The 26,822-nt window shown below is 37.8% G+C and overlaps 1 protein-coding gene across 1 annotated transcript in view; it reads right to left on the bottom strand.

The window, feature by feature from the left end:
* The window catches only part of brinp3a.2 (bone morphogenetic protein/retinoic acid inducible neural-specific 3a, tandem duplicate 2), a 30,997-nt gene extending 14,629 nt beyond the window's left edge, over positions 1-16,368 (bottom strand). Inside the window, exons 1-3 of the mRNA XM_062424302.1 lie at positions 16,121-16,368; positions 4,448-4,638; positions 1,477-1,667 (exon numbers count right to left, since the gene is read on the bottom strand). Coding sequence (XP_062280286.1) covers positions 1,477-1,667; positions 4,448-4,638; positions 16,121-16,341 — 603 coding nt within the window. The 5' untranslated portion in view covers positions 16,342-16,368. The remainder of the gene's footprint in view (positions 1-1,476; positions 1,668-4,447; positions 4,639-16,120) is intronic.
* Positions 16,369-26,822: the final 10,454 nt, after the last annotated feature.

Below are 26,822 nucleotides of genomic sequence, written 5' to 3'. Positions count from 1 at the left end.
AAACCTTTTCACATGTCAGTTTCATGACGGATCTTGAACTAACCGCACCCATCATATGAAAACAGAACATGTTTGTATATTGGTGGGCAAAAGCTTTTCTGTTAATTTCCATAAGACTGTGGCCAATGTCTAATTTATTTATTTCTCCCTCCTCCTCTTGACATGACAACACCAATATAACTACAGCTCAGTATCTCTACAGCCCTTTATTGCACTGTATTGCAGAGTCATACCTACCTTTTAACTGCCTAATCAAATCTAATTTGATTTAAAACCTTCTTGTAATGGTACACAACCCACATATTATGATTCAGTGGGAAATACATCACAATACAGAGGCTAAATACCCTTTTACCTTGGTTTCACTTTGACTTTAAATAAGATATATATTTTTATATGTTTTAATTCTATATTTTGTACTTTTAAACTTTTAATTTTTGTTTTTATTTCTTGATAACTTGGCATTTGGATGTATTTTCAACTACAGAGACAAAGCATCATTGAATCTTGAATAACTTAATATCATTATTACACACATATATGTATCTGCAGTGTAGAGAAGTATCGTGGTTAGTGTAATGTAATATGTGTGCTAACAAATGTTGACAATACTAATGGTGTCAAGTATTTAAATGTCTATATAGGACACTCTTAGTAAAAGACAGAATATCACATCATATCACTTTTGCTGTAGCTATGGTAATTATGCATTGCTTTTATTCAAAGAGGAGCTTCAGAGGGAGCTGCTCTGGGCACATTTCTATGTTAGTCACTCCTTGTGGCGGTTAGAGGTAAATCTGTAATCTTACAACCCCAAAATCATGTACAAAGATTTTGTGCATGCTCATGTTTACAATCAGAGCCAGTCTAATGCCTTATATCAAAGGATAAGAAGGAAGCAGGAGCACACAGTCTTATGTTTGTCATTCTAGGCTTCTTGGAACAGTGTCCTCACTGCCTGCTGTTCTTGAGAAAAACAATGTTGTGCTTTTGCTGAAGATTTATTTATACTGGTCATACAAACCAGTTTATTCTGACAAATATTTAGCTCTATTGCATGTACTACCCAACTTATTCATCTACCCAACTTATTCATCTTCCTTTGTAAATTAAAAGTCTGTGAACGTTATGAACAGATCATTATTTTGAAAGGGATTTTCCATTGTGTCTCCACTGATTGCTGTGGATACAGATGATCTGCAGTAATATACTTTCCTCTCATAAAGACATTATATGAGTTTTGCTTGGAATTACTTAAACAAAACCATTTGCCAAATACGTATGGAAAGAAAAAAGAACAGATTGTTTTATATAAATGTAAGTGGTAAGAAAGAGTAATCTACCAAGAATACCAGCCTTGTTGCTTTGTGCTATTGAACTAGTTATATTAATTTGATGTAAGATCGAAGAAGGTGAATTCTTTGATAATCAGTGCATTAGTTTGTGTGCCCCAACAATAAAGATATAAAATGTTACCTTGATGGCAGTGGAGGCGATCTGGATGTGGTGCAGCTTGCGCAGAGTGCTCTCCCTGTCGATGAAGTAGGAGGCAGCCAGCTGATGCAGAGCTTCCAGAGTCACAGTGGAGGAGTTACCCGAGTAATCGCTCACCTCTGCTTTCTTACTCAGTTTTCTCTTGTCAACAAATATCGTTAAGGCTTCTTCTCCTGCACAGACACAGAACATTTAATTGTTAGAAAAAACGCTGATATGTTTTGAAGAGTGTGTACATTGTACTGTATTGCTATTAAGGAATTCCAAGCATATTCTCACCCTTTCCTGGATGGCTCTGACATAAAATCAAACAGTTAATATCCTAAGTGTTTAAGTGATTTTTGGTGTTGTCTCGATCTTTAGAGCTAAGCACTTATCACTATGGTGTTTATGCACCGTACTTTCCACAAATCACTTGTCAATCAAACAGCGTGCCAAGTAGTGTCACATCTACCCCCTCGAATTTTCTGTTAATGAACTTGGAGTGAATATTTGGCACTTCTTCGTGGCAGTCAGGGTAGCTTACATGGCTCATGACACCTCTTCTTTGTTCTCGATTTATTCCAATTAATCTGCAATTTAACACTGTGCTATTATTTTAAAACGCACCAGCTGTTCTTTTCCAGGAGAGACCCATGCATTGACTAAATGCATAGGAGAAGCCAGCACATGAGCCTCTGGGGCATAAAGACACTTAACCACACTTAGGATAAGCCATGATAAGTACAGTTGCAGGATGATATTCACCATGTCACCCTTTATCAGTAGCTAGTGATCATAGCAATCAGAACTTCATAAGTCTTGAGGCCATGGCGCAGCACGGTCTCATTGCTTTGAGAGTCCCCAAGACACTGCACATCATATTTCTCATCATAATGCAGTGTTAATGCTTCAGGGCCATTTTTCTGCCCACTGCCTTTCTTCCTCTGCTGCTGAAGGGCACCCTCTTAATATCACAATATATTTATTAATTTCATTAAGTCCATATGTTTCCGAACACAGAGGCAATCTATTCAGAACCACAGAGGCATATCTCTGGCAACAGTCCAAGGCAAACTCCTCATTCTCCTCTCTTCATACCACTAAGTACTGGCACAGAGCCAGAGTGCAGGGCAGCATCAGCTCAGGCAGCTGGTAGGGTTGCATTATATGCAGCCACTCTCACTCTGTGGCAACCTTTTCTAAGCTGGGAGTCAGGTCTAAAGTAATTGACAAGTGTTGCTCTGTAAAAGCAAATCTGCTTTGCAAGACTTGCCTGTGCGTCTCTAGCATCTTAAATTAGTTTTTTCTTTCTTTTTTCTTCACTCCAAGGACCATTAAAGCTTGTCCATTCATCACACAACAGAAAACCAAAAAATGGGGTGACTGTCACTGGGAGTGGCGGGCTTACAGTACACAGGCTTTTACATGTATTCATACATCTTTGAAGGGCGATTTCTGTGCTGCCAGTGGCATATTATTCCACTGTGATGTGTTATTCAGTTACTTACTGTGACTGAGTTATTGTGCCATGTCCATCTGTTTTCCATATGCAAAGCCTCAGAGAGCACATTCTAAAAGCTTTTATCGACATAAAATGTGTGCTTTTCTAAAGTCAATTTCATTTGGGAGAGAATAACTTACCAAATGCACATATATCCTTACAATACTATACTTTAATACTTGCATCAGCTACTGTAGCTTTACCCTAGAATATAAAAACAATACTACTTCTTCATTTTCATGTCTTCTACAGGGAATACCAAGTGGTGAGAATGCTCACTTTTTACTTGGGCAAACTTTAGTTTTAATCAAACCCTTTCTCCTAGTAATTACGCTAATTTGTTTTGCCGAATATGTTTAGAGGGAAGAGTAATTGCTCCCTGGAATATTCCATAGAAATGTTGTTTCTTTTTTCTTGATGGAAGGAAGGGTTATAGTTTGATACAACATGCAAGTTGTGGAGGAAGAGGAGGCTGTAGTGGATGGTGGGCGAACAAGTTGCAGAACTTTGACACTCTTCTCAGTCTCACATGTGTTTAGGGTTAGGTAACAAAAGCACTTTGGTAAGTTTGGGAAAAGGTTGTGGTGTCAGTAAACAGTCAATAAATTAACACATGCTCTTGTGCTTTAATTCACTTTTAATTATTAAGTTGATATGAACGAACACATACTTTAGGGGGAAAAAAATAAAAACATGTTGTTGATGAATGTTTTGCTGATACAGGTTTCAAACAAATTTCTGTCAACATGTATTTTTATGCTGCCAATTAGTAATGATATGAATTGAATTTGTAGGAGTTGGGGTTGGATGATATTGTATTTGGCCCTTTTTTGCAGGGTTCTCATTTCCAAACCCAGATTGTTAGAAACATTTAAAAAATCAGCCAATTTATTGAAATTTATTTTAGTTTTTTTAAAGATTTTTTTTTCGGCATAGACACCTTTTATTCAGAATTTGAGACAGGAAACATGGGAGAGAGAGAGGGGGGTGTAACATGCAGCAAAGGACCTCGGACCGGCCGGGATACTAACCGGGGTCGGCTGCGTACGTGGCATGCGCTCTAACCACTCGACCACCCAAAGACAGTTTCTAACCTGTACATATAATTAACCCTCATTATCTAGCTAACTACAGCTGATAAAATCTGCTGACAACATCTGTAATTTCACCTGGCAATATATATGGTTCCTCGCTAAAAATGAGAATGCTGCTTGTGTCTACTTCTGTATGAACATATTGTAAATTTAGAATCTACTTCTGCTCCTACACTAAATTGCAGGCATGCTGACCTAGAATGCAAAGCCTGAAACACAAAAGTAAGAGACTTAGGGATTGGTGAACTAACACATTGCTAGTTAGGGGTGTCATTTAGCCAATTTATTCCAAAGGGTTTAACAGCATACAAGTTAATGTATACCACAATAAAGATATTTAAACAATGTCATAAATCAACATTGTTTCTCTGTTTACCTCCCAGTGTAGCTGACAACAGGAAGTGAGTCCCATACTTCCTGATCAGATTGTCAGTGATCATCTGGGTGGTGGGTCTGCGGCCCAGGAGTCGAATGTTCCTGATGAACTCAGAAGTCAGAGGTAACGGAGACTCCAAAAAATCTCTCCTTTCCACAGCCAAGTTGTTCACTTTCCATCTCCCAAACTCCCTGGACAGAATCAGGGAAAAGAGAAAAAGCATAGTCAGAACAACATCAGAAGTGATGATTAGTAAATATGCCCTGTATTAAGAGTGCAGCTTGGTGACTTAGAGACTTGTAAGGAGAGATGAAATAATGATTCAGTTAATTAATAAGTTGATTAACGGAAAAGTAATTCAAACGTTGATAATTAAGCAATGATTTAATCATTTCTCAAAAGTTCAACACACGTGCTGGTTCCAGCCACTTAAATGTGATATTTGCTGCTTTGACTCATTTGTATATCATTGCAAACCAAATGAATCTTTGCCCTGTTGAGTAAACTACAAAATAAATTTGAAAATGTCACTTTGGATTCTGGGAAATTCTGATTACCATATTTCACAATTGATTGACATTGTATTAACTACAGCTTTATTTAACTGACAAAAAAAAGTTTAATTGTGAAAATAACTGTTAATTGCAGTCCTTGAAGGCAAATCTGTAGAAATACCTATTCTCAGCCTCATCTATCACAATATCATGAAGCTACATCATTTGCCTGAAGCTCTGTATGTGGAATAAATGATTCGGAGAGACAGACAGAGAGGGAGAGAGAATGAGAGAGAGAGTAGCGAATATAATTCATTCTGTCACTATGTGCTTTTGCAATGTAAGGAATCCTTCGACCATGCCGATACGGCCTGAACTGAAGTGAAAGTGAATTGATGGAGAGAGAAAGAGAGGATGAAGGAAAAAAGAAAAAGCTAGCGAGAGGACAGGAAAGAAGAAAAAAAACCTGGTATCATTTGGAACGATGTTTGTCACCTGGGACGGAAATCTGCTCTGAGTACACAGCTGACAGATGTTTTCCTTAATAGCAACATAATGACACATACATACTTTGAAATGAATAAAGTACAAGCTGGTACAAGAAATAGCCCCACAGCTCAAATAGAGAATGTATTCTGTAATGAAAGAGGAAACAAAGTAGGAGCAAAAACATCTTGAAAATGGTGAAAGCATCCTGAACAAAAGACGTTTTCAGCCTTTGTTGCTTTTTCATGTTCTGTCCCTCTCTGACAACTAATACGTCTGACCTCGTTGATGAGTGCAGCTTATATGCTGCATTTATCCTTAATGCTTCATTGATGAGAGTATGTCTGGAGCTGTTCATATTTGATTACATGTGACAGCCTTTAAGATAATCAATGACGGATGTGAAGGTAGCACCAAGGGAGCAGAAAATAAGACTCTTACAAAGCATTGCATACTATAATTGGCAGAACTTTCTTCCTGCCTATCTCCCTCTTTCAGCTTCTTTACACTACTGTGACTTTCTTCTTTCATGTAAAAACCTGGCACATATACATTATGAAAGAAAAAAATAGATATGTCAAAGGCAGCATGGTAAGCTGAACGGCAGCAACAAACTGAATGATACGGATGCTCAATCAATAAAGACCAACCTGGCACCCTGCATGCATGTTTCCCAATATTTTTGTGAACATTAGCCCAAGGCACAGCTTTTTGAACTGCTATCACACTCCACAGTGCCTCCACTCATATACAATGTTATTCTACTACCAAAAAGGTATTTAATGGAAGATTTCCATGTGAAGTGTGCTTCACAGATACTTTGTACTCTTTCATTTGCAGTTTTACACTTGGCTTAACAGAGAGAGGACATCGCAAATTCAAATGAGACGTGTGTTTGTTTGACAATTGGCAAAACAATACTGATCTCAGGCTGGAAATACTCTTTTTGAGAACAGAGGTTTGCATGGCATCATTCATCTGAATAGCTCTGCAAAGTCAAGTACGTCATCTAAGAGTGAGTTATTGTTTCAGAATCACAATATAATGGATTTAGATGAAATGGAAAATGTTCCTCCTTATCTGTAATTGTGATATGGAACAAGACTGATCATATGCGTCTAAATTGATCCTGTATTTATCTCCTCTAGTCAATATAAAGTTGCACTTACAACAGCTGGAGTGTTTTGCAGCCCAAACGAGTTACATTGATAGCAGAAGGTAACTCATTTTATCATTTAAGTTTTGATCCAAGACACTAATCGCTGAAAAGCTTTGAAGAGGCCTCGTGAGTGTGAAGTTAATAACCAACGAAGCAAAAGCAGAGATAAAACTAAATCAGCAAATTCTGTAGCTTCTTGGAGGCTGAGCTGTGAGCTCTGACATAAAGTTGAGATCACTCCTATAGACCTAATAGTGCAGCTAAAAAACGCATTATGAAAATGACTGAAAAGCTGGTGCACCTTGTAATATCTCAGCACCTCTTTGCTAACACGTGACCTAAATTGTGTGTCTATGAATCTAAGCTTCCAAACACACACAAGCACAATTGTCAGCACATGTTCCCTGTGAGCTGCATTGCCAGGCAGTTTAGCTCAGTACTTCCCAAAGAAAAATTCAAGTAATTTCGATGAAAGTGTTGCCACTTCCCCCGAGCAAGTAAAGGCTCTGACCACTGCTAACCTGCTGTCATAAGAAATTGGATAAAATAACTAAGGGCTAAACTCCATATGACTACGTCAGCACCAGATCAAAAATGCAAGGTCAGAACAGCTTGCTTTACAGAAAATATACTGTTAAGAAAAGGCACTGTGCTCAGGAATACAAAATCTGTACTTTTGGGATTAAAAGGTCTCACAAAATCAATTTTCTCAACCAGCTTTGTACTGGAAGTGATTCTTCGCAAATACAGAACTACCTGACACTACCAGCATTATACAGTAGCAGTTCATGAAATAGTCACGAAATTCAATCTATAGATGTGTGTACGTGGACATACATATTCAAATTATGCCTGCACCATGTGTTGTTTGGTTTTTTTCTGTCAGTTGGGACTCTGCAGCACAGAAGCTGATTCATTTTTTTTTAAACTATAGCTGCTACAGTACTCAACATTTAATCACAAGATGTTATGCTTGTTTTTATTTCTTTAATCAATCTCAACAGTCCACCTCAGTCCAGTGGGTGGACGAGAGGACCTGCTGCCAGGAAGTATTTTTCTTACTGTCAGTTCCCTTGTTAAGATTTTACTTTAAATATATTCTGAAAATTTCTCATACACAAAAACACAAAACAGTCCTTGGTAACTCAACAATATGATAAGTTTATATCATGGCAATCCATTTGAAACATTTCACCTTCAATTCTGAGAAATCAAATTGTTATCTTTGAATAGCGGAGGGCTACATTAAGCATAATCCTCATCTAATGTTGCTATGGAGATCTTCTTTGTTACCTATTACAAAACGTGTATTTACTATTATATCTACAATTTACTTCAACTACTGAATCTATTCCAAACTGATTAAGATAGTGTGTGAGTGTGTGTGTGTGTGTGTGTGTGTGTGTGTGTGTGTGTGTGTGTGTGTGTGTGTGTGTGTGTGTGTGTGTGTGTGTGTGTGTGTGTGTGTGTGTGTGTGTGTGTGTGTGTGTGTGTGTGTGATGGACTGCCCCCTTCACACACAACAGAGATAGTAGTGTTTGGATTCTGATGGTTGTGATTACGGCCGACTGGCAGCAATTTGAAATGAAATGAAGCCCTCCCACAGCAGACAACCCAAAACAGAAGCTAATTGGACCAAATCTGCCCCTAACACAGTACCCTTTCCTAACCCTAAACCTAACCTTTCTTGCACTAAATTTCATCAAATCTTGTGAAAAGGCAGGCAGGCTAATTAGAGCTGTGATACCTGTCTGTGACTTCATAACTGTCATTGAATTCATTACCAAGCACATTTGTAATGGAGGTTAAGTGCTCACAAAGATTAAATACAATTTCCTCCCTGGTGTAATATCAGGATTTCACTTTTTTTTTAACATCAAACACAGTTCTGTTCTTCAAACAGCATGTTAATTTTGCCAGTAGATATTTAATTAGTTCTAGTTACAAACACTAAAATAGGTTTTTTCTCTGTAGGTGGATTTTCTAATGTGTTAAGCTGATTTTCCCTCTACATCAGGGTTTCACATTAAAGCCGACCCACACATCAATAAATTGCCTTTATCAACATTTGAGTTATTGTAACTCCCTCGCACTGTTGCTTAAACAATAGAAGAGCTTTGCTTTAAGAAACCTTTAGGGAAAAAACATCCCACAGATGTATGTGTCCTTTACGCCTTTAAAAATGCTACTTTGTACCTTTCATATATTTCTATACAATATATGCACATAACACTATATAAAACACCTTAAACAACGTAGATGCACATTCTAGTGGGCCAATTTAGTGGCTTAAAATGAATTGAGACCCATGTTTCTGTTTCTCCAAGACAGAATCGAACCGAATGGGAGAAAAGTCGTATTAGTTTTGGTAAATGGGAATTCTCACATTTATGCTTACAATGAGAAGAAAGGAATGAGAAAAAATGTTCCTCAAATAGCCTTCAGCCTATACATCCCTTTCTTATGAACATCAAAACCACAGAGGAGCCATATGAATAAATATGATCAATTGTCTTGACTGACACATTATTTTTTGTCAGATTTCTTTGGGTGGCAGGAAATAAACATTCAGTAAATATAAATGAACTGCATTGTCCAATCACTCAAATGTTGCACTTTTCTATCTGCAAACTAAAAGCTTGACTGCTGTAATCAGAACGGGTTGAACAACCTTGGCTGCTGGTGATGGATGGGCAGAGTGTGGCCTTTTGAAAGGGTATATATCACATTAAACCAGGAGTAATGAGGAAAGCTCGAACACCCAGATGTTTGAATGATACAAAGTGTAAATCCAACAGAATACAAAACTGCCGCGCACAAAAGTTATAACGAGCGGGTGGGAAAGATTTGCAATGCACATCAATTTCGTTTTTTATTATTTCATCACAAAACAAGACACTGATTCACATGATATAAAGGGGAAACTGTAGGCAGAGTGTGGGAAGCAAACATAATGATGCTAAATGGATATGTGGTACCAGTTGACCTTTTTGCTGACACTGTAGTATTCAGACAAAGCCTTTGACTAATATCTTGCTCAGATATACTGTATCCAGTGTAGCTATTAATCTTCACCTCATTTCATGCCATACAAATAAATGACCTCTACAAATGGGACACTGTGTCTCTTGAGTTCCACTTTGCAGCGTGAAAGCACTAGTTCAAAGCCACAGCACGTTCTGTGGAAAAAGAGGAATACACAGGGAGAGAGGGAAGGAGTGAGCGCGAGAGAGTGAGGGGGCAGAGAACAGGTATAGAAGGAGTATTCGCAAATCCCCACTGTCGTTCATTTCTTCAGTTATCATTGACTGTGATAAGCTAGCCCCGTCTTATCTTAAACCCGGGATAGGCCAAATGGTTCGTCCTGCAGGGAGAGGAGGAAATGAAATGGGTTTCACCATGGAGCTGATTTTAGGGGTTGCAATCCTCCCTACAACCAACTAAGTCATTATTATTATCAAATTCCACAGCTCCTTTCCGGTGAGGTACATCAGTTTCATCAGTTTAACTCTTTGGATGCTATCATAGTCAAGTTTTCTGAGTTGTTACATAAACTCTAAATTCAAAGAGCTGGCTCATTATATCTGCATCTGTACATCTGTAATCGGGGAAATGCACCCAAGTACAGTACTTAAGTAGAGGTTTGATGTACTTGCATATTTCTATTTTATGTTACTTTATACTTCTACTTAATTTCAGAGGGAAATTACTTTTTTACTCTTATTACCAATAGTTTCCAATCTGTTTTGGCTTGAGGTAACAACATTTCTAGTGTGTAGTTGGGATCACTTCCCCCAGGATATTTAAATAATTGTTTGAGGCCCAAAGCGGTCAAATTATCCAATATTTCACCAAAAAAGGACAGATTAGAGAAAAGTCCAAAATATGAATACACATTTCAATACAAAACTTTTCCCAACTTTCGGATAGAGAGATAGATAGATAGATAAAGCACATAGCAGTATCATACATCATATATCAGAATATGAGAATATCCTGTCTCAAGGGCCATTTTTGCTGCAGAACTAAAACAGCTAACTGGCGTGCTGCCTAATGTTTAAGCAAGCCTTTAATAATATTTAATGAGTGTAGTGAATTTTTTCGCAATTAAATGATATTTATAATCAAATCCACTTTAAAAAAAAGAATCACATGCTTTATTGAAGTGCAATTCTGTTCAGAACACAGCCAAATACATTATATGAATATGGCAGCTTCCCCCTTGGCAATGTTTACTGTGGACAGGTGGCTAAGGCGGAAGGCCCACATTGTGTTAGCATTGTAAGCAATGGGTATGCTCTCCACTGAATAACCAAAACACACACATACAAACACACCCTCACACAGTACACACAAATCCACAAAGACACAGACCCTCTTTCCTTTCATTTACAGGGCTCGTTGAAAATTCTTTCAAATTCAATCAGTAAGAAAGGCAGGAAATTGAGTAGAGGGATAACATGGTGAATTCATTACTCCATCATTGCTGAGGTAGCTCAGTCTGTAACTAGAAGCACAGATTCTGGTAATTCATCTTCTCCTGTCATTGAGCATTTATTAGGATTTAGCAGAGACTACACACGAGCAAGACCAGAGCAGAAAATAATAGTGTCATTTTCAATCTTTCTGCGCACAGTGAAGGGCCTCTCACCCAAAGAGAAACTGTCAAAAATTATCATGTACAGCAAACACAAGCTTACGATTTATCTGTCCATGTAACTGTTATTGGATCTGAGCAATGGCCACTGACACGTATTGATGTGACTTCCTTCTCAGCAACACAACTTGTGGTATTGAGCACAAAAACTGCTAACTTGATAAGATTTTAAAAAAGGTGCTTTTGTTTTACTGTTCTTTTCTTTTGTTCATTGCTTTGGCTGACTGGCGGAATGACTGTGTGAATCTATAAAGGCAAAAAAAAAGCTGTTTAAGTTGTTTTAACTCCTAAGCTGTATCATGAAATTCTCAGTAATTTAAAGGTTCCTTTTTTAATTTTTGACACAACATTAAAGGATGAATTAAAACAAAGAAGAAAAGAAAAAGAATAAGATAGAAATGAGACTAAGAAGACAAATCATAATGAAGCTTCCCTCCTCTCTTTTTTTTTAAAACACTTTTATGATCTTTATTGAATCAAACTTCAGGGAGACAGGGAAATTGCAGAGTTTAGTTGCCTCCAGGGTTTATCAATTGAATAAAAGTGAGAACAAAAGTTAAAACTGAGCAATTAATGGGGCTGAATAATCTCTTATGTCTTCCAAGATAAGGAAGTGCTAAAAGGCCGATATTTTTTTAATGATATTTTACACAACGTCGGCGGAAAAGTGGCTTAAAGGTGAAGAACTATTATTTAGTACAGTTCTCTCACCATCCCATTGAACAGAAAGAGCGACTTGGAGTTGCTAAAACCTCTGAGGGAATATCAGGAGAGACGAGACACAGAACATCAGTAAGAATGTAGTAGTGGGATGTTGAGAAGCAGCGCTGAGGGAGTCTGCTCTAAAACACTCACCTCAACCCTCTTCAGAGCACCTGCAGACTCCCCTGTGGTTTTGGAAATCTGCTGTTGTTCATTGTACTTGAAGTGGCTTTTATATCAAACAGTAAGCTGCTTTCTTTTGATCAAGTTAAACACAATGGGTGGGAGCATCCTACTTGCTCCGGTTTGCAGAGTAAACTAATCGTAGATAATGATAATAATCCCTTGTGCTTTAATTTATTATTTGTTAATGCACAGTGATGCTTGCTGACATATTCAAATTGTCTGAGCTATAATCCACAACAGTATTTGTTATTGGCTGTCCTTCATTTTAAGTATACAGCAATTACTTACTGTTGGTTTTACAATCTGTGTTGACAGCAGCTTCAACAACTGTGCTGTGGAGGTTTTGACGAGGAATAACTGTCTGAATCTAGTTAAATGTTGTTTTATCCTTTTGAATGTCTGCAGTATTTCATTCTCGGTGACATGAGGTTCATGACTTCTTTCAAATCTGACCATAAAATGATATTCCACAGAGAAACAGCTATGGTCAGCTTGAATTTATGAGTTACAATGGATTCCAACAGTGACGCGTTTTCACACTGAGGAAGAAAAATATGATTATCCCCAAAGAAACTTCTCAGACCACCGCTAAGTTTGTTGTATTGTCATTTTGTATTTATTTTACTGTACAACTATGTCTGTTTTATTGTATCATTTTGCAGCTCAAACATATTCACTTTCTGCAGTTTGTCTGCAGCTTTTGAGAAATACTTTACAATCATATCTGTTCTTTACTTAAATAATAGACCAAAGTAACAGTTGTGTCATTATGAATATTTTTGCAACACATTTCCAAATCTTAGCAATTTTAATGTCTTATAGTCTTCTTAACATGCAAATTAGTTTCAATATCTTCTTTTCTTTGTTTCTTTTCATTGGGGTAATCTACATTCCTATACATTATTTAAGGGAACATCAAATAGCTATGTATAGTTAGATGTTTTCATGATAGATATACAGCACAATCTCCAATAAAGGTCAGTGTTTCATAAGAAGAAATTCAATAAAATGAGGTATGTTTGCTTGAGAATGAGTTGCTAAGATTATTTAAAAAAACATGTTTTTCTTTCTGAAGTTATGACAGATTAAATGTAGGTGGCTGAGCTGGAAATGCATTTACATAAACTGATAATCACTCAGGTTGGTACAGTAAATGCATCAGCAGACTGAGCATTAACAAAAGTTGTTTAATTAGAGGAGATGAAAGAAGATTCATGCCAGACAGACTACATTATTCCAAACAATATTTTAAACAGACTTATTGCTCCACAGAACACTGCGTACCCAACAACAACTTGAGGAATCATAACTAAATTTGAGAGGATGAAAATGTGTTTTTACTAAAACAACATTCAGTTTCTTTCTTCTGAATTTTCTTTAATCCTCTTTTTTTTCTAGTGAAATGCACACATGCCACAAATACTGATTGTTTTGTCTCTTTTTGAGCTGTATTGAACCTCAATGCTTTTCAGGTGCCAAATTGTTGATTCTTTTGTCTGCAGTATCAAGTACAGAACACTATCAGTGAGAGTTGTTTTTGAAGATTTGGTCAGATTCTCAGTGTTGTTTCAGATGTTTTTTCATAAAAATCAGAAAATATATTTGAATAAACATGTTACAAACTTTGTATTTTGTTAAGGCAAAGTTTGTGTAGCTGCTAGAGGCGTTTGGCATAGTATGTTTGAAGAGAAAACCATCTACCCTCAACCTTAAGTAAGAAAAAAGCGAGGCATCAGTCTTTAGTTGTAACTGCTCGCAGCTCAGACACATTTACAACTTCTAGAGAAGAATTGCTTGTAGACATTGCTTTGCTTTTTACAAGACTTAAAGTTTTTCACATTCCCATCTTGTTGGCACAGATGGGCTTGGGCTTGATATAGACATTTAAGGTTGTCTGTTAATCAGCAGTAACATAGCTGGGAAGCTTGGCACCCCTTAGGAGAATACTGCAGTGGGCCAACTTTCTTTAACAACCCTACTGAATTTTTTGCGCCATTTCCAGGTGTGAGCTCCCAAAATCATCACCAACAACCCCACCAACACTGGCACTGAGAGCTATTATTTGCCAAAACAGAAAAACAGAAGCTAACCTACAGCTGTATCCCTCCTGTCTTCATCAGATTCGTTCCTGAAATCGAATGGGACTGAATCCAAGTGAATTCAATTTAGGAAGATTTACAGGCTATTTACTTTTTAGGTTAGTTTTTCCTTTTAATATCATCACTATTAATCATTGCCGCATTGTGGTAATCTAGAGAGCCTCAAACACAACCTTGCAGATGACAGAAGCCTCCCAGGGGATTCTGTGATAATGCAGAGTAATAAGTACTAAGAGCTCACTAATCACTTGGCCACATGATAAGACTATTAATCTTGCCGCCCATGCAGCTCAGCTCCAATGGACCACTGCCTTTTGCCAGAGAAGGAAATATTAAAAAGCTCTAATGCGGCAACTGATCACCGAAGCCATAAAGCATCCTTGCAGCGATCTGTAGATGTCAGGAACCCTGTCTGTCTATTTCCAGGAGCCTGGACAACATTCTCCTAAATGACGATGGCTATGATTCATGACAAAATCATAACTAATTTGATCGCATTCCAATATCGCAGACTCTGTCACTGCCATGACAGATTGTCATTTTCCCCCAGTGCTCATCAACATGTTCACGTTGACCATCTGATCAGGTGGCTCCCTGAGGGTTTGGAAGGTGGAAGAATGTGATATGCAACCGGCTGATATCAACATGCCACCGTGTAATACATCATGAGTCCTTCTAGGCATGTGCCAGATATCTTGTGAACACTGGCTGTGAGAAACCTTTCCCGCATGACAACACAAAGCAAATAATGCACTTCTAGTACCAACCAGACAGCCAGAAATAAGGTTTTCATAAACCATATTGTCCACTGTGTGCAATAATATTGGAAATGTTGTTATGTTTCAGTTTCACCCATTCTTCATTTTGATGTCACAATAATAAAGCAAATGTGCTAGTAATAAAAATCCTGTGTGGCTGCAGCTGAACTGTTACAGTAACCTTATCACATGTTAGAAAGATAAAATGTCCTTGGAATGACTTTGTCCTCCACCATAATTTGTTCCTTAACCACCACCATATTACAACAGATGTACAGTTTGCAGAATAATTCAACCGAAAAAGATGAAAGTTCACTCCCTTCATTTAATTCAACCTAACCTGATTTAACTGCAGTATATTTCATTGCAAGCAATATGATTTTCCCTACAGTGTTTTAAGGGTCAAATAAGGACTTGTACAATTTTTAGGTGAGCTTGAGGTTGCTGAAATTTCACATTCACATTACTGACTATGCCTAATCTACATTTTCTCTTATTACACATCCCAAAATATGCAACAGCTTACCCCTAATAGGTTGCGGTGCCTGCAGCCAATATGCGGTATTAATAAAAACATAGAGTTCTTTCTTCCAACATCCTGTATGAAAAACCTCTATATCTTTCCTCCCAAAACAACTCTAAGAGTGAAACTAATGTTGGAGAATTTTAGCAGATAATATTTGCACAATGGACAGCCATTTTGTTGCTGTGGTTTTTAACACTGCTGTGTCAGGACTGTGCTAAATGTATTTACAATAATAGCCAAACATATATGTAAACATCTCATGTAAATATGATGCTAATTCATTCTGGAATGGTTGAGGTTGTTGTAATAAGACATAGCTTGTTAATTAATGAGCTTTAGAGGTGATGTTTGATTTTAACAGGACCAGACAATACATTTCCCATTTCTATTCTTTATGCTAAGTTAGGCTAACCAGCTGCAGACTGTAGCTCCATAATCAACATACAAACATATTGATCTTCTTTTCACTGTTATCAAGAAATCCCAAAATGATTCCAAAACTATTATTTTAACAGGCACAGTTTATTTTTCTGTTGTTTTGCTGTGTATTCATGATTTAACTGCTGGTACAACCCATCAGTTTTTGGTTCTGAAGCCGTGACTCACCTGTATATCTTGTATCTGGTGGAGAAGCCTTGGCGGTTCTTCTCCACAAAGTCAATGTACTCAGGGGAGTGGTGGAAGGGCCCCTTATCAGACAGGAGCCAGTCCAGGGGGCCCCCAGGCTTGTCATTTGGGAGGCTGGCTGTTGCTGCTGCCGATGTTACAGCCGACCGCAAACACACCCAGCAGTGAAGGCTGAGGCTGATGACGCCCCATAGAGCCATCAGAGATGGAGGGAGCGAGAGAGGGATGAGGGTGGTGGTGGTGGTGGTGGTAGGGGGTTGGGTGGGGTTCAACAGCCAAAGCCACTCTTCGTTAGCTGGCTCCTCCACTGGGATGACCGGGGGACCTGCATCACCTCAACGCCCCCCGAGCACCTGAAAAATAACACAAACACACAGGACACATTTAATATAGACTGATCTGTTGATTTACATACATTTGTATTTATTCAAATGTGGTGATATCTGTACATATAGAGCCCCAGAGGAAATGCTGTTATTCAGTCCAGTAAAAAAGCACTTTACATCCAGACAAACTAACGCAGCAGCTACAAGTGTTACATTTAATCTTTGAGACCAACAATTATCTTCCAGAGGGAATTATATCATATATCAAAATGCTGCTGAGAATTAAGAGCCAGTGGTGAATCACCAGAGAGCTGCACAGATCAGTTATCAGATCATGTTCCCCCCAGGATGACGATGCAGGACTGCTAGCAGCTGAGATGACCGGCTGGTCTCACCCCGCCAGCAGCTCTTCACATCTCCCAAAATGCCAAAGCAGATTTGCAAACCGCCGTTATTTGGATAAACAGAACACATACTGGGAATCTACATGGTTACTTTCTAGCCTGAAAAAAATATTGAAACTTAATAAGTTGCAACAGGTGCAATGCACTTCATGCTCTGGAGAGAAAGGCTGGTCTGTTGTGCTGGCTCTCTGTCTATATAGAATAGAACAGAATAGAATTAAACTTTATTGTCCACGATGATGGAAAATTGTCTTTGGCTCACCAATAACAGACACACAGTATACCCTATATTACATAAACACCATTGAATCCATAAATTACATCAAATATGTATGGTATAGAAATACAAGTGCATACAATTCCTGTGTGCATATTGATCATTTGCAAGGGTTTAAAATATGAATTACACTTCGGATAAAAGACATATTCCTGCACACAAATGAACCAAAACAGGGAACTAATTGTATCTGGTGCACGTATATAAAAGCATTTTGAACACTCAAGGTGCATTTTGATCCACACAGCTCCAAAAACCTATATTAGAGGTATTGTTATGATACAGAAGAGAATGAAATGAGTCATGCAACAAACGTATGTCCATGAGTTTGATGCGCGGGTGCATGATGGAAGGCTTCCACACCAGGGATGCTGCAATATGAACTAACACAAACTACTGACAGTGTGATGAGTCCAATAAGAACTGTCAACATTTGTCCACCTTCAACTCAATTTAATCAAAAACAAGAAATATCCTTTGTGGTCAAACTCTAAAATTAAACATCACAAGAAACAGTGATTTTCTTTTGCTGGACATTTTTCTCCTAGAGTTATACATGTTATAATGTAGTGATGATTTGTAAGAAAATAATTGACAGATTGATTAATGATGAAAAAACATAAAAATGTTGACACTGAAATCGTTTTTTTTGGTGGCCTGTGAGAATTTAGGACTCAAATAAAAAGAAATTCACAACACTCTAATTGGTTAAATGGACTGTCATTTGCTGGCAAATTTTCTTTCAAAAGAGAAGGAGATAACCATTTAGTCTCTTTTTTAGAATACAGTATTTCATTTGGACTCATCGCTCCCTGAGAGTTGGGATTTTCACAAATGACACAAGAATTTCATTTTGGGTAAAAAGAGAAAAAGTTTCTGTAATTTAAATAAATATTAAGAGGTAAAACGTTTTCCACATAGTACACGTGCTTTAAACTGGTAGTTATAATTCTAATATTGAATTCCTCCCTTTAACTTCCGCAATAATTGCTATGCTGCTGTTTTCACAATTATACTTATCATACTATAACACTTGTTTCACACCATGGCAGATCTATTATAAGTTGTACTCAAATGCAAATCAATGAAGACAAGCCCTCAAACACACACACGCACACACACACACACACACACACACACACACACACACACACACACACACACACACACACACACACACACACACACAAAGACACACTTCTGTTCCTGAAATAAAGTCTTAGTTTCTGTGTTTTATCAGACTACCTGCTGTTCAGACTGTTGTCCAGGGCTCACATTAGTCTGCATTAACATCTCAAGCTTTGTCAATCATTTCCCCCACAGTGACACACTGTTGTGCTGTGCTGTGTGTGTGTGTGTGTGTGTGTGTGTGTGTGTGTGTGTGTGTGTGTGTGTGTGTGTGTGTGTGTGTGTGTGTGTGCTGAGGTGTAGGGGGGTTTGAGTCCCATTACAGTATTCTGATGACAATCTGTCAAGTTAACTCAGCCATATGACCGTGTGTGTGGGCGTGTGCTCGCATGCGTGTGAGTTTCAAAAATCATTGCTCTCGGACAACACAGCAGACAGCATGGGAAAAACAGAAAAACACACAACAGCTGGGGGGGTGGATAGAAAGACCAAAAACAGATTTTAATGGTGATATTCAAAACTATTACACAATCCTCCACAGGAAGAGACAGAGATAAGGGTTAATTATTGGAAGTTAAGCATGCAGGAGGAGTTCAATTTTGCGGTTTTAATAAGATGAGCTGGCAATTTGGAAATTGATTTCAGTCTGACATTGCTGTCATCTCTCCTCTGACTCTGCCTATTTGACCCCAGTGTGTGTGGGAGAATGTGTCCATGCATATATTTATGGGTTAGTGTGCTATTAATTAAAAAAATGGATTATCTTGCCAATAAGGGCATTTTATATGTTCTTTCTTTGGTTTTCTGTTTTTTGTTTCTGTTTAGTTTATTTATTTATTTTTTTCTTAGCCTTCAACTATCTTTAACTAAATATATCTGTGTAGCATCTATTTCTTGAGGTGACACTTGCATATTTACCAGAGCTGTTTTTAAGTACGTTGGAGCAAACACAAGTTAAATATCAAGTCACTTCACAAGTCAGCTAATTGCAAGTAACAATCCAAGTCTTTCAAGTATTTTTAGAATATTTTCCTTTCAAAGCTCTGTAGTGTTTTTTGTCTTTTCATGGTGAAAACACAACATTTGAGTGTCAAGTTTGACTAGAGATTCAATATTTTGGCTGTCAAGTCTCATATTAAATCAAATCATTAGTGTGGCAAGTATCAAGGAGGTCATATTTTAGAGAAGTAAAGTCCAAATCAGGTCAAAAATCCAAATTTTTTAAATTTAAATCATAATTTATTCCTGAGAGGCTGAAAGCAGCAGATGATACTTTGGAGGTTGGTATAAAATGATTACATTTGGATCAGTAGGAACCCCCTCAAATCCCTTGTTCTCATAGCAAAACACAAATGGGCACACATCAAAAACAGTGTGTCTAGCTCATATGTGTTGCATTATTAATAAAAATGCAAAGAAACAAAGGAGAAAAAGCTTGATTTAGATGAGAAACTGAACGGAGAGCAGATAAGGAGAAGCTGGAAAAGACCATTTCTTAAGAATGAGGTGAACTTTGGCTAATCAGTCCCTCCTCACTTCAACCTGATTAAATGAGTTTCTACTTCTCACTCATAGCACTAATTGCTTTTTGGTCCTGATCCCAGTTGTAAAGATCACACCTTTAAAATAATCTAGTAGCAGTGGACAGAGATTTTACTAATTATAATATTTCAACATTATATTATTTTATATGTACGCTCAACACCATATTGTGACCGACTCAGTCCAACTTGGTTTAGACAGTCGTTACACCAAATCACACACATATATGTGGATTTATAACTCCAATATGTGTCTGTACCTTAGGTCTGCATCATGTCCAAGTCTCCAGTCTCAAGTCTTTGTTGTTTACACATTACATTTGATCTTATGTGTGGCATGAAGCAGGAGGAAGGCATAAATGTGACACAGTTCTGCATAGCACTGCTACTAACAGCCAAATAGGGGCAGGAATAAAGTAACCCAACACTGAAACGGAGCAAATTCTCCCAGATTCTCTTTTAACTTCCTTTGTTGTTGATGCTGTTAAACTGTGAACGAGTCCTTTAGCAATTTCCGTTCTCCTTCCAGCAGTGCTGAATACTTTATTCGTACTGACACAAGAGAGATGTCTGTCTTCCCAGCTTCTCTCTTCTTGCTTCTCCTGCTAACTTCTCTGTTCCAGCTTGAGCGTTACACTTTTCCGTGTATTCCCTTTAACTGTGAACAGCTTCACGGCAAACGGATCGGCGCTTTGTTGCATGATTTGACAAAATGTGACACTAAAATGACGGCGTAAGATCATATAGTGGGAGGTTTAACAATGAATTCCTGTATGATCGTGTAAGACAACCATGACAATGTGTGTATGCTGTAATAAAACTGGCTCCAAAATAGCTACAATTGCAACTTCTTTTTTTTTTTTGCTGAATCAAAAACCTTTAGCCTCTACTTAAACTAAATATTATAGGTGAAACATAGGGCATGTTGTGTATAGAGTAACCTTGCTCAGAGGGGAGTGTGTAGCGTGTTAATATCAGAATAGAGCGCAGAGGTCATACTAAAAGGCCCTTTAATCCAATTGTCCAACAGGCAACTGTCCAAAAAGCTGATGCAGGGAAGCAGGGAAGGAGAACATTGGGCTCTCTCTACTCTGTGTTGCTCTCTTTTCCTTCCTCTATCTTGTCTTTGTTTGGTGTCTCTCACTTCCAACCCACTCTCTTCCTACTCTGAATTCTCAAATACATCTAAATCCCACTTTTGACTCATATCCTCCTTTTTTTTTATGACACACTTGCTATGACAGTCCTGTCTGTAAACATTCATTGTTTTCAGACAGGTCCGTGCCAGCCTTATAATCACATTATCGCCCATACAAAGCCATCCACTAAGCCTTTGTTATCAGTGGCCTGGATGATATCAGATACATGCCATTCCCACTTTACAGGGGCATTATGTCACATTTCCTACAAACACTGCTTTTCATCGAACAACGTTAGCAAATGTTTCTCCTTGAGGCAGGAAGTCCTCAAATAATCTAGAAACAACAAATCAAATGTTGGGTGATATAACTGGAAGATATTTTCAATTCCAGTAGTACGCAAGCACCGGGACTCCATTGGATCCACTCAAATATGATTTTGCACAACGTGGGCCAGCAATAACCTGGGGCTGTTTGGAACCTCTGTATAAAATGAAAGCGCTGTGTGTTCCTGTGAGGTCCTCTCAATGGGATTGTGAGCAGAGTGCAAATGATGGGGGGATAGATTTTACCACACAAGAATGTAATGAGGACTTGGATTCCCTCAATAGGAAAATGCCAAGAATAATATTGATGAAAGACTCATGACATGACATCATATAGCAGATACAGCCTTTTACCAATTATTCATGCAGATTTTGGATGTGAGTGACTCATTAGTTTTTGTGGGTTATGAATATTACTAGGCATACTCTCAGAGCACCAAGGTAATCGCAATTTAGTTCAATTAAAAACTATATGGGCTTTCAGAAGCACTCTGTCCTGCTTTTAAAAAACATCCGTTATGGAGTCCTCAAGGATTATAAATGGCTCTTTGGTAGAATTGACAGTCAGCATGTGCCCCTATGTAAAATCACTTCAGCCTTGTCATATGATGCTCCATTTATCTTCCATATCTATATAAAAGAAAAACAACTGTCCAACAAATTTTCACAAGATCACCAATAAAGTTTCTTTGAGTAGAAAGAAAGCACAGGGATTGCAATTCATCTTCTAAATGACATTTATGACAAGGTTGTGTTTATTTCTGTAGGGAAGAAATATCAGTTTGTAAGTCTTTTTTTTTGTTCTGCCCGTCTGATAAAGAAAGGAGGGTGTTAAACAAATGGCCGTTTGAGTGAAGTACTGCCAAATGTGGATCAAATTCTACAGCATTTTTACACCCACTGCCCATCATAATGGTGAGCTATATTCAGTAAGCACCACTGAATATCAAATACGTCAGCTGCAGAAATGCTTCAAGTATTCTGTGATGACCCCCATTATAATTTAACTCAGGTTTAATATCTTGTTATTACTTGACCGAAAGGCTCTGCAGATAAAAGGCTGATGAAGCGTGCCATTCACTATAACTAAAACCTGAAATTCAAGTTCTGTCAGAGTGATTTGAAACATGTTTTATACCAAATACGAACAATTAGTAATGCTATCCTGGTAGGATTAGATAAAAAGGAGATTTGGGACTCATTAGAGTTACATCTTGATTCAACACTTCATGTTGAAGCTGGTACTCTGCTGGTAAAATACCTGGATTTATTCAGAGTGTAACATCTTTCTCTTTTTATACTTGCAAAGAGCACTTGAACCATTTAACCAACACTATCACTAGAAAAGATCCTATATATTGGATGATTTTGCAAAAAAAAACAGCAGATAATGTTCAAGAACAATGATTAAAAACCTACATTTTAAGATGATATGATCAACTAGGAAAACATGTTGTTGTAGTTTTAAAAAACATATTAAAAAGTTCAGTTTTTATCTCCTGACACCAGAATCCGACAAATACTAGTGTACCTGTACTTAGCACTTTAGTACCTTACACACCCGTCCACCACCCAAAACTCCACACCCTTACTTTCAACTTTTCTACATAAAGGCCACACTAGTTCCTGCATTGGCACTGGTCTGTGCATTGTAGCATTCATCTAATCTATGTGTCAAAATGTTTAGTTTATTTTTATTGTTTGCATATCAGTCAGTCATGTGTATGTTTTAATACTTAAATTCTTGAAAGCGCATCCAAAATAGGTCCAATTAGGCATTTGAAAAGATTTGAAAGGAGAATGTGTGGATTCAGATTCCTCGTGTAGATGAATCATGCAATCATGAAATGTATCTCTGTTCTTTGTTCTTTAGATTATTGCGTTACTCCTTTGAGAAAAGAACAGAAACTAGTTTTCACAGTGACAACATAACTTCAGATTGAAAAACAGGAAACTCTTGTTATTGCACCACCAGTCAAGCAAAAAGAAAGACACACTCATAACTTACTTGTATCTATATCTAAAAAAAATATTCTTCCCTGAGGCAAGATGTTAAAAAAGTCAATGAAACGATAAGACAGTGAAGACATTTTTCATTACAAACACTACTGGTGGTTACATTAAGGAATGACGTGCACAGTGTCAGCTTGGCATGTCCTCCAGATATTTGGAACCTGTGTTAAATCACAATATTGTTTGTTTTTCCCACTTTGTCTCTGAATAATCAAGAAAGAATGGGAAATAAAATGGTTAATGTTGGATTCTAGGCACATGCTGAGACATGCAGACTTATAAAAATGTAATGTTTGCAAATCTGTCATTTATTATTGCAATGTTATGATTTCATAGAAACCATGATTGCAGATAGTCTTGAGCTTGTTCGAAATTATGTGATTGACTCACAGACTCCTTGAGTTAAATGAAGTAAATTGCCAGTGGTGCCACTTCAAGTTAATATCTCAATAGATTTTACTAAAGAGAGCATCTGAAACAAGCTCATTTATTGGCCTTTCCTATCAGTCTGCTAGACTTGTGATGAATGAATTTATCTGTCTTAGCAAAATTTCGGAGCTCGTCTTTCAGGCTGTACTGCGGCACGTCCTGTCACTTTTTGCGACTGCCAGAATTACATGTTTCCTCTAGAGATATGGGCCTTGCTGCTGACTCCAATGTTGGAGCTTGACTCTCACCTTTTAGAGGATACAGTAAACCTGATGAGATATGGGAACTCCCAAGCCTAATCTTTCTGGAGAATTTCAGCAGCCGTTTTCATTGGAGACTAGGACAAAACGGAGCATTCAGCCTCTAAACATCTGCTTGCTTACTGTGGTATGCCAGAGGTGTAACGGTCACCTACCAGAGATGTGTGCGTGCGTGGATGTATGTATGCATGCATGTGTGTGTGTCCTTTCCAACAATATTTGTCCATAACCATGATTGGAACACTCTCAACAGCAGATCCTCTTTGTTGGCACTGCAAGTATGCAAATTGAAATGAGTCTCTTTGTGTGTAATCTCACACTTTGAACACATTTGAAGGAAAGCGATCTCAGAGAAAGTGATGTAGGGGAGGTGCACAATTTGTGGTGATGGTAGGGGGGGTTGATTAAAACATTTCATTAGAATTTCTTCAACAGGATCCACTTTGTAACTTGTCTGCGAGCCAACCCCCAAACCATCCTCAAAGTAGGGAAACAGGAACTGATAAACTTTACATCTTCCCCTCCGTGCTGACTAATGAGATTTTTGGCCCTAATTAACCCAGTTATCTTCCCTCCTACAACTGTCAACAATACCTCTCATACCAGTGCCGGGGGTAAAACACAGCCTTTGTGAAATTATAATATGACTGCCAGTTGCACTCATCCGGCTGTCTTAAACAAATACAAAGAATGAGTTCCCATGGTGTCTTGGGAAGGAAACATCAAAGAGAGAAAATGTCAGTATATTAGCGCTACATGGACACAAGCGCACTATCATGAATACATACATAAAAAAGATATGCAAACATGCATATATAAGCACCAGATATGAAGACTCAAAGAATACAAGAAACAGCAGTGTTGGCTTGCCGTGGAGAAGGTCAAATCTAAGTGTGTAGGTATGTGAGGGTGTGTTCTGTGGATTCCTAAATTTACTTGTGAGCCTCCAGAAGATGTTGTTGAGCTAACTTAATGACAGAAGGTTCCCAAACAAAAACCTTAAACCACCCAAGAAAGATGTCTTAAAATATTGCACTATGGTTGTAGTGACTATGCCCTAAACTTTATCCACTACTGGCTGCTAATGGCTCTGATTGTTCAGACGTTTACTCAATTAACAAAGGCTATACAGTCTTTTCCAGTTGATGAAATTATGTATTTCTTTTATTACCAAATGTCACAGTGTGCACTTTCAGCACAAAAAATAGCCCTTTTGCTCCTGAGCACAATCAAATAACGTTTTGCCTCTCACCATCAGCGCACCTGTGATGACTGGCATGATCTTCAATAAACCTGTGCCCAGCCAGCCTTTGCCACGCCAAATACATGGCTCCTACAATGGTCTTAAGTCCAAATTCATATTAAATAAGTGAACACTAGATGAAACCTTTCATGCACTTCAAGCTTTTATCGTTGTACAGTTTGACTTAAACTATAGTGTTTTGCATTTAGCTGCTTATTTTTATCTCCAGTAATCCTCTTTGTATGCAAATCAGTTTTAGTGAAGTCACGCAACATACATACAAATACATATTTATATGTTGTTTACTGCTGCTATAATAATGTTGACTACTATACATGTTGATCAGTATTGACATGTTCGGAACAGGGATCAGGGAGACTACATAAACTGAATCTTTCTTTAGGAGGGATTGAAGGTTATGTGCTAAAAGAGTTGTCTGCTTTTAGAATAGTTGCTACTGTTACAAATCCAATTACAAGATTTCAATAGTCTTCATAGATGAGCTAAAGGCAGCTATAGTGGATCAACACAGAAGATAAATATAGGGATATGTAAAAGCCACAAATGCATTGCATTGTTACCATTGGTTACAGTATGTACTTCTGATTAAGAAGCATATCTTTGTAAAAATCCAATTCCATTTTTCTTGCACAATTAAAAAAAAATCATACAGTGGCGTACTGAGAAACTCAATATTAGATAACTTCAAGGCCAGAATGGAAACAGCTCACGCCGACAAATGTTCTCTCTCACAAAAGCAAGATGAGAATTTGGCTGGACGAAGCAATGAACTGATAACAAACACAACAACCCCTCCTCTTTTAATACAGTGACAATTCATTATGGAAGATGGATAGCAGTGAGCCCAGTCGCCTCACACACTGACATAAAAAAAAATCACATCATTATGCAAGGATGAAAATCATCCTTCCATCAAAAAAAAAAACAAAACAAAACAAAAAACGCTGTGTCTGTTCACGCTCCTTAAAATCAAATCAAAACAGACCTTGATTTTTGAGTGTTGACTGTCATTGTAATTATGTAAATACAGGCAGACGGTGTGTGTGTGGTTGTCAGACAGTATATCATACACGTGGGTGTGTTGTCCTTGGTGGCTGTGGCAGTAAAAGAAGATTAATTATTAAGGTAGATCCAATCAATTACTCAGCTGGTGATCTCTATCAATATCTATACGTGTGTACATGTGTAGCGAGTTAAAACTAAGCGTGCAATTCTTTATCTGCAAAGGAATTACAGTAAATCATTTTAAGGTCCTGTACATAAAAAACTCAAGCTGAAAGCAAACAGGAGAAAAGTCACCTTAATGATTGCTACCCAGACAGTAAACTTCTCACTTGCACAGTTTTATATGGCTGCATATCACTGGGTGTCTGAGAACATACAGAGTGAGGTGAAGCTTCTATAAATCACAGTAAAACACAAATAGACCTCCTCTGCTGGTGGCCTTGTACAAACAGGGACAAAGGTTGCTCTAAATTAAAAGGATGGTTTTCTTTCTCACTCTTGGCTGGCTTTTTTATTTATTTTGCAGGAGTGTTCTATTGCTACACTAACGTCCTGAATACCCACAAATG

The sequence above is a fragment of the Scomber scombrus genome, chromosome 8 (assembly GCF_963691925.1).
Source record: "Scomber scombrus chromosome 8, fScoSco1.1, whole genome shotgun sequence".
NCBI lineage: Eukaryota > Metazoa > Chordata > Actinopteri > Scombriformes > Scombridae > Scomber > Scomber scombrus.
The sequence above is the reverse complement of the archived record's forward strand: the minus strand, read 5'-3'. Positions and strand labels throughout refer to the sequence as shown.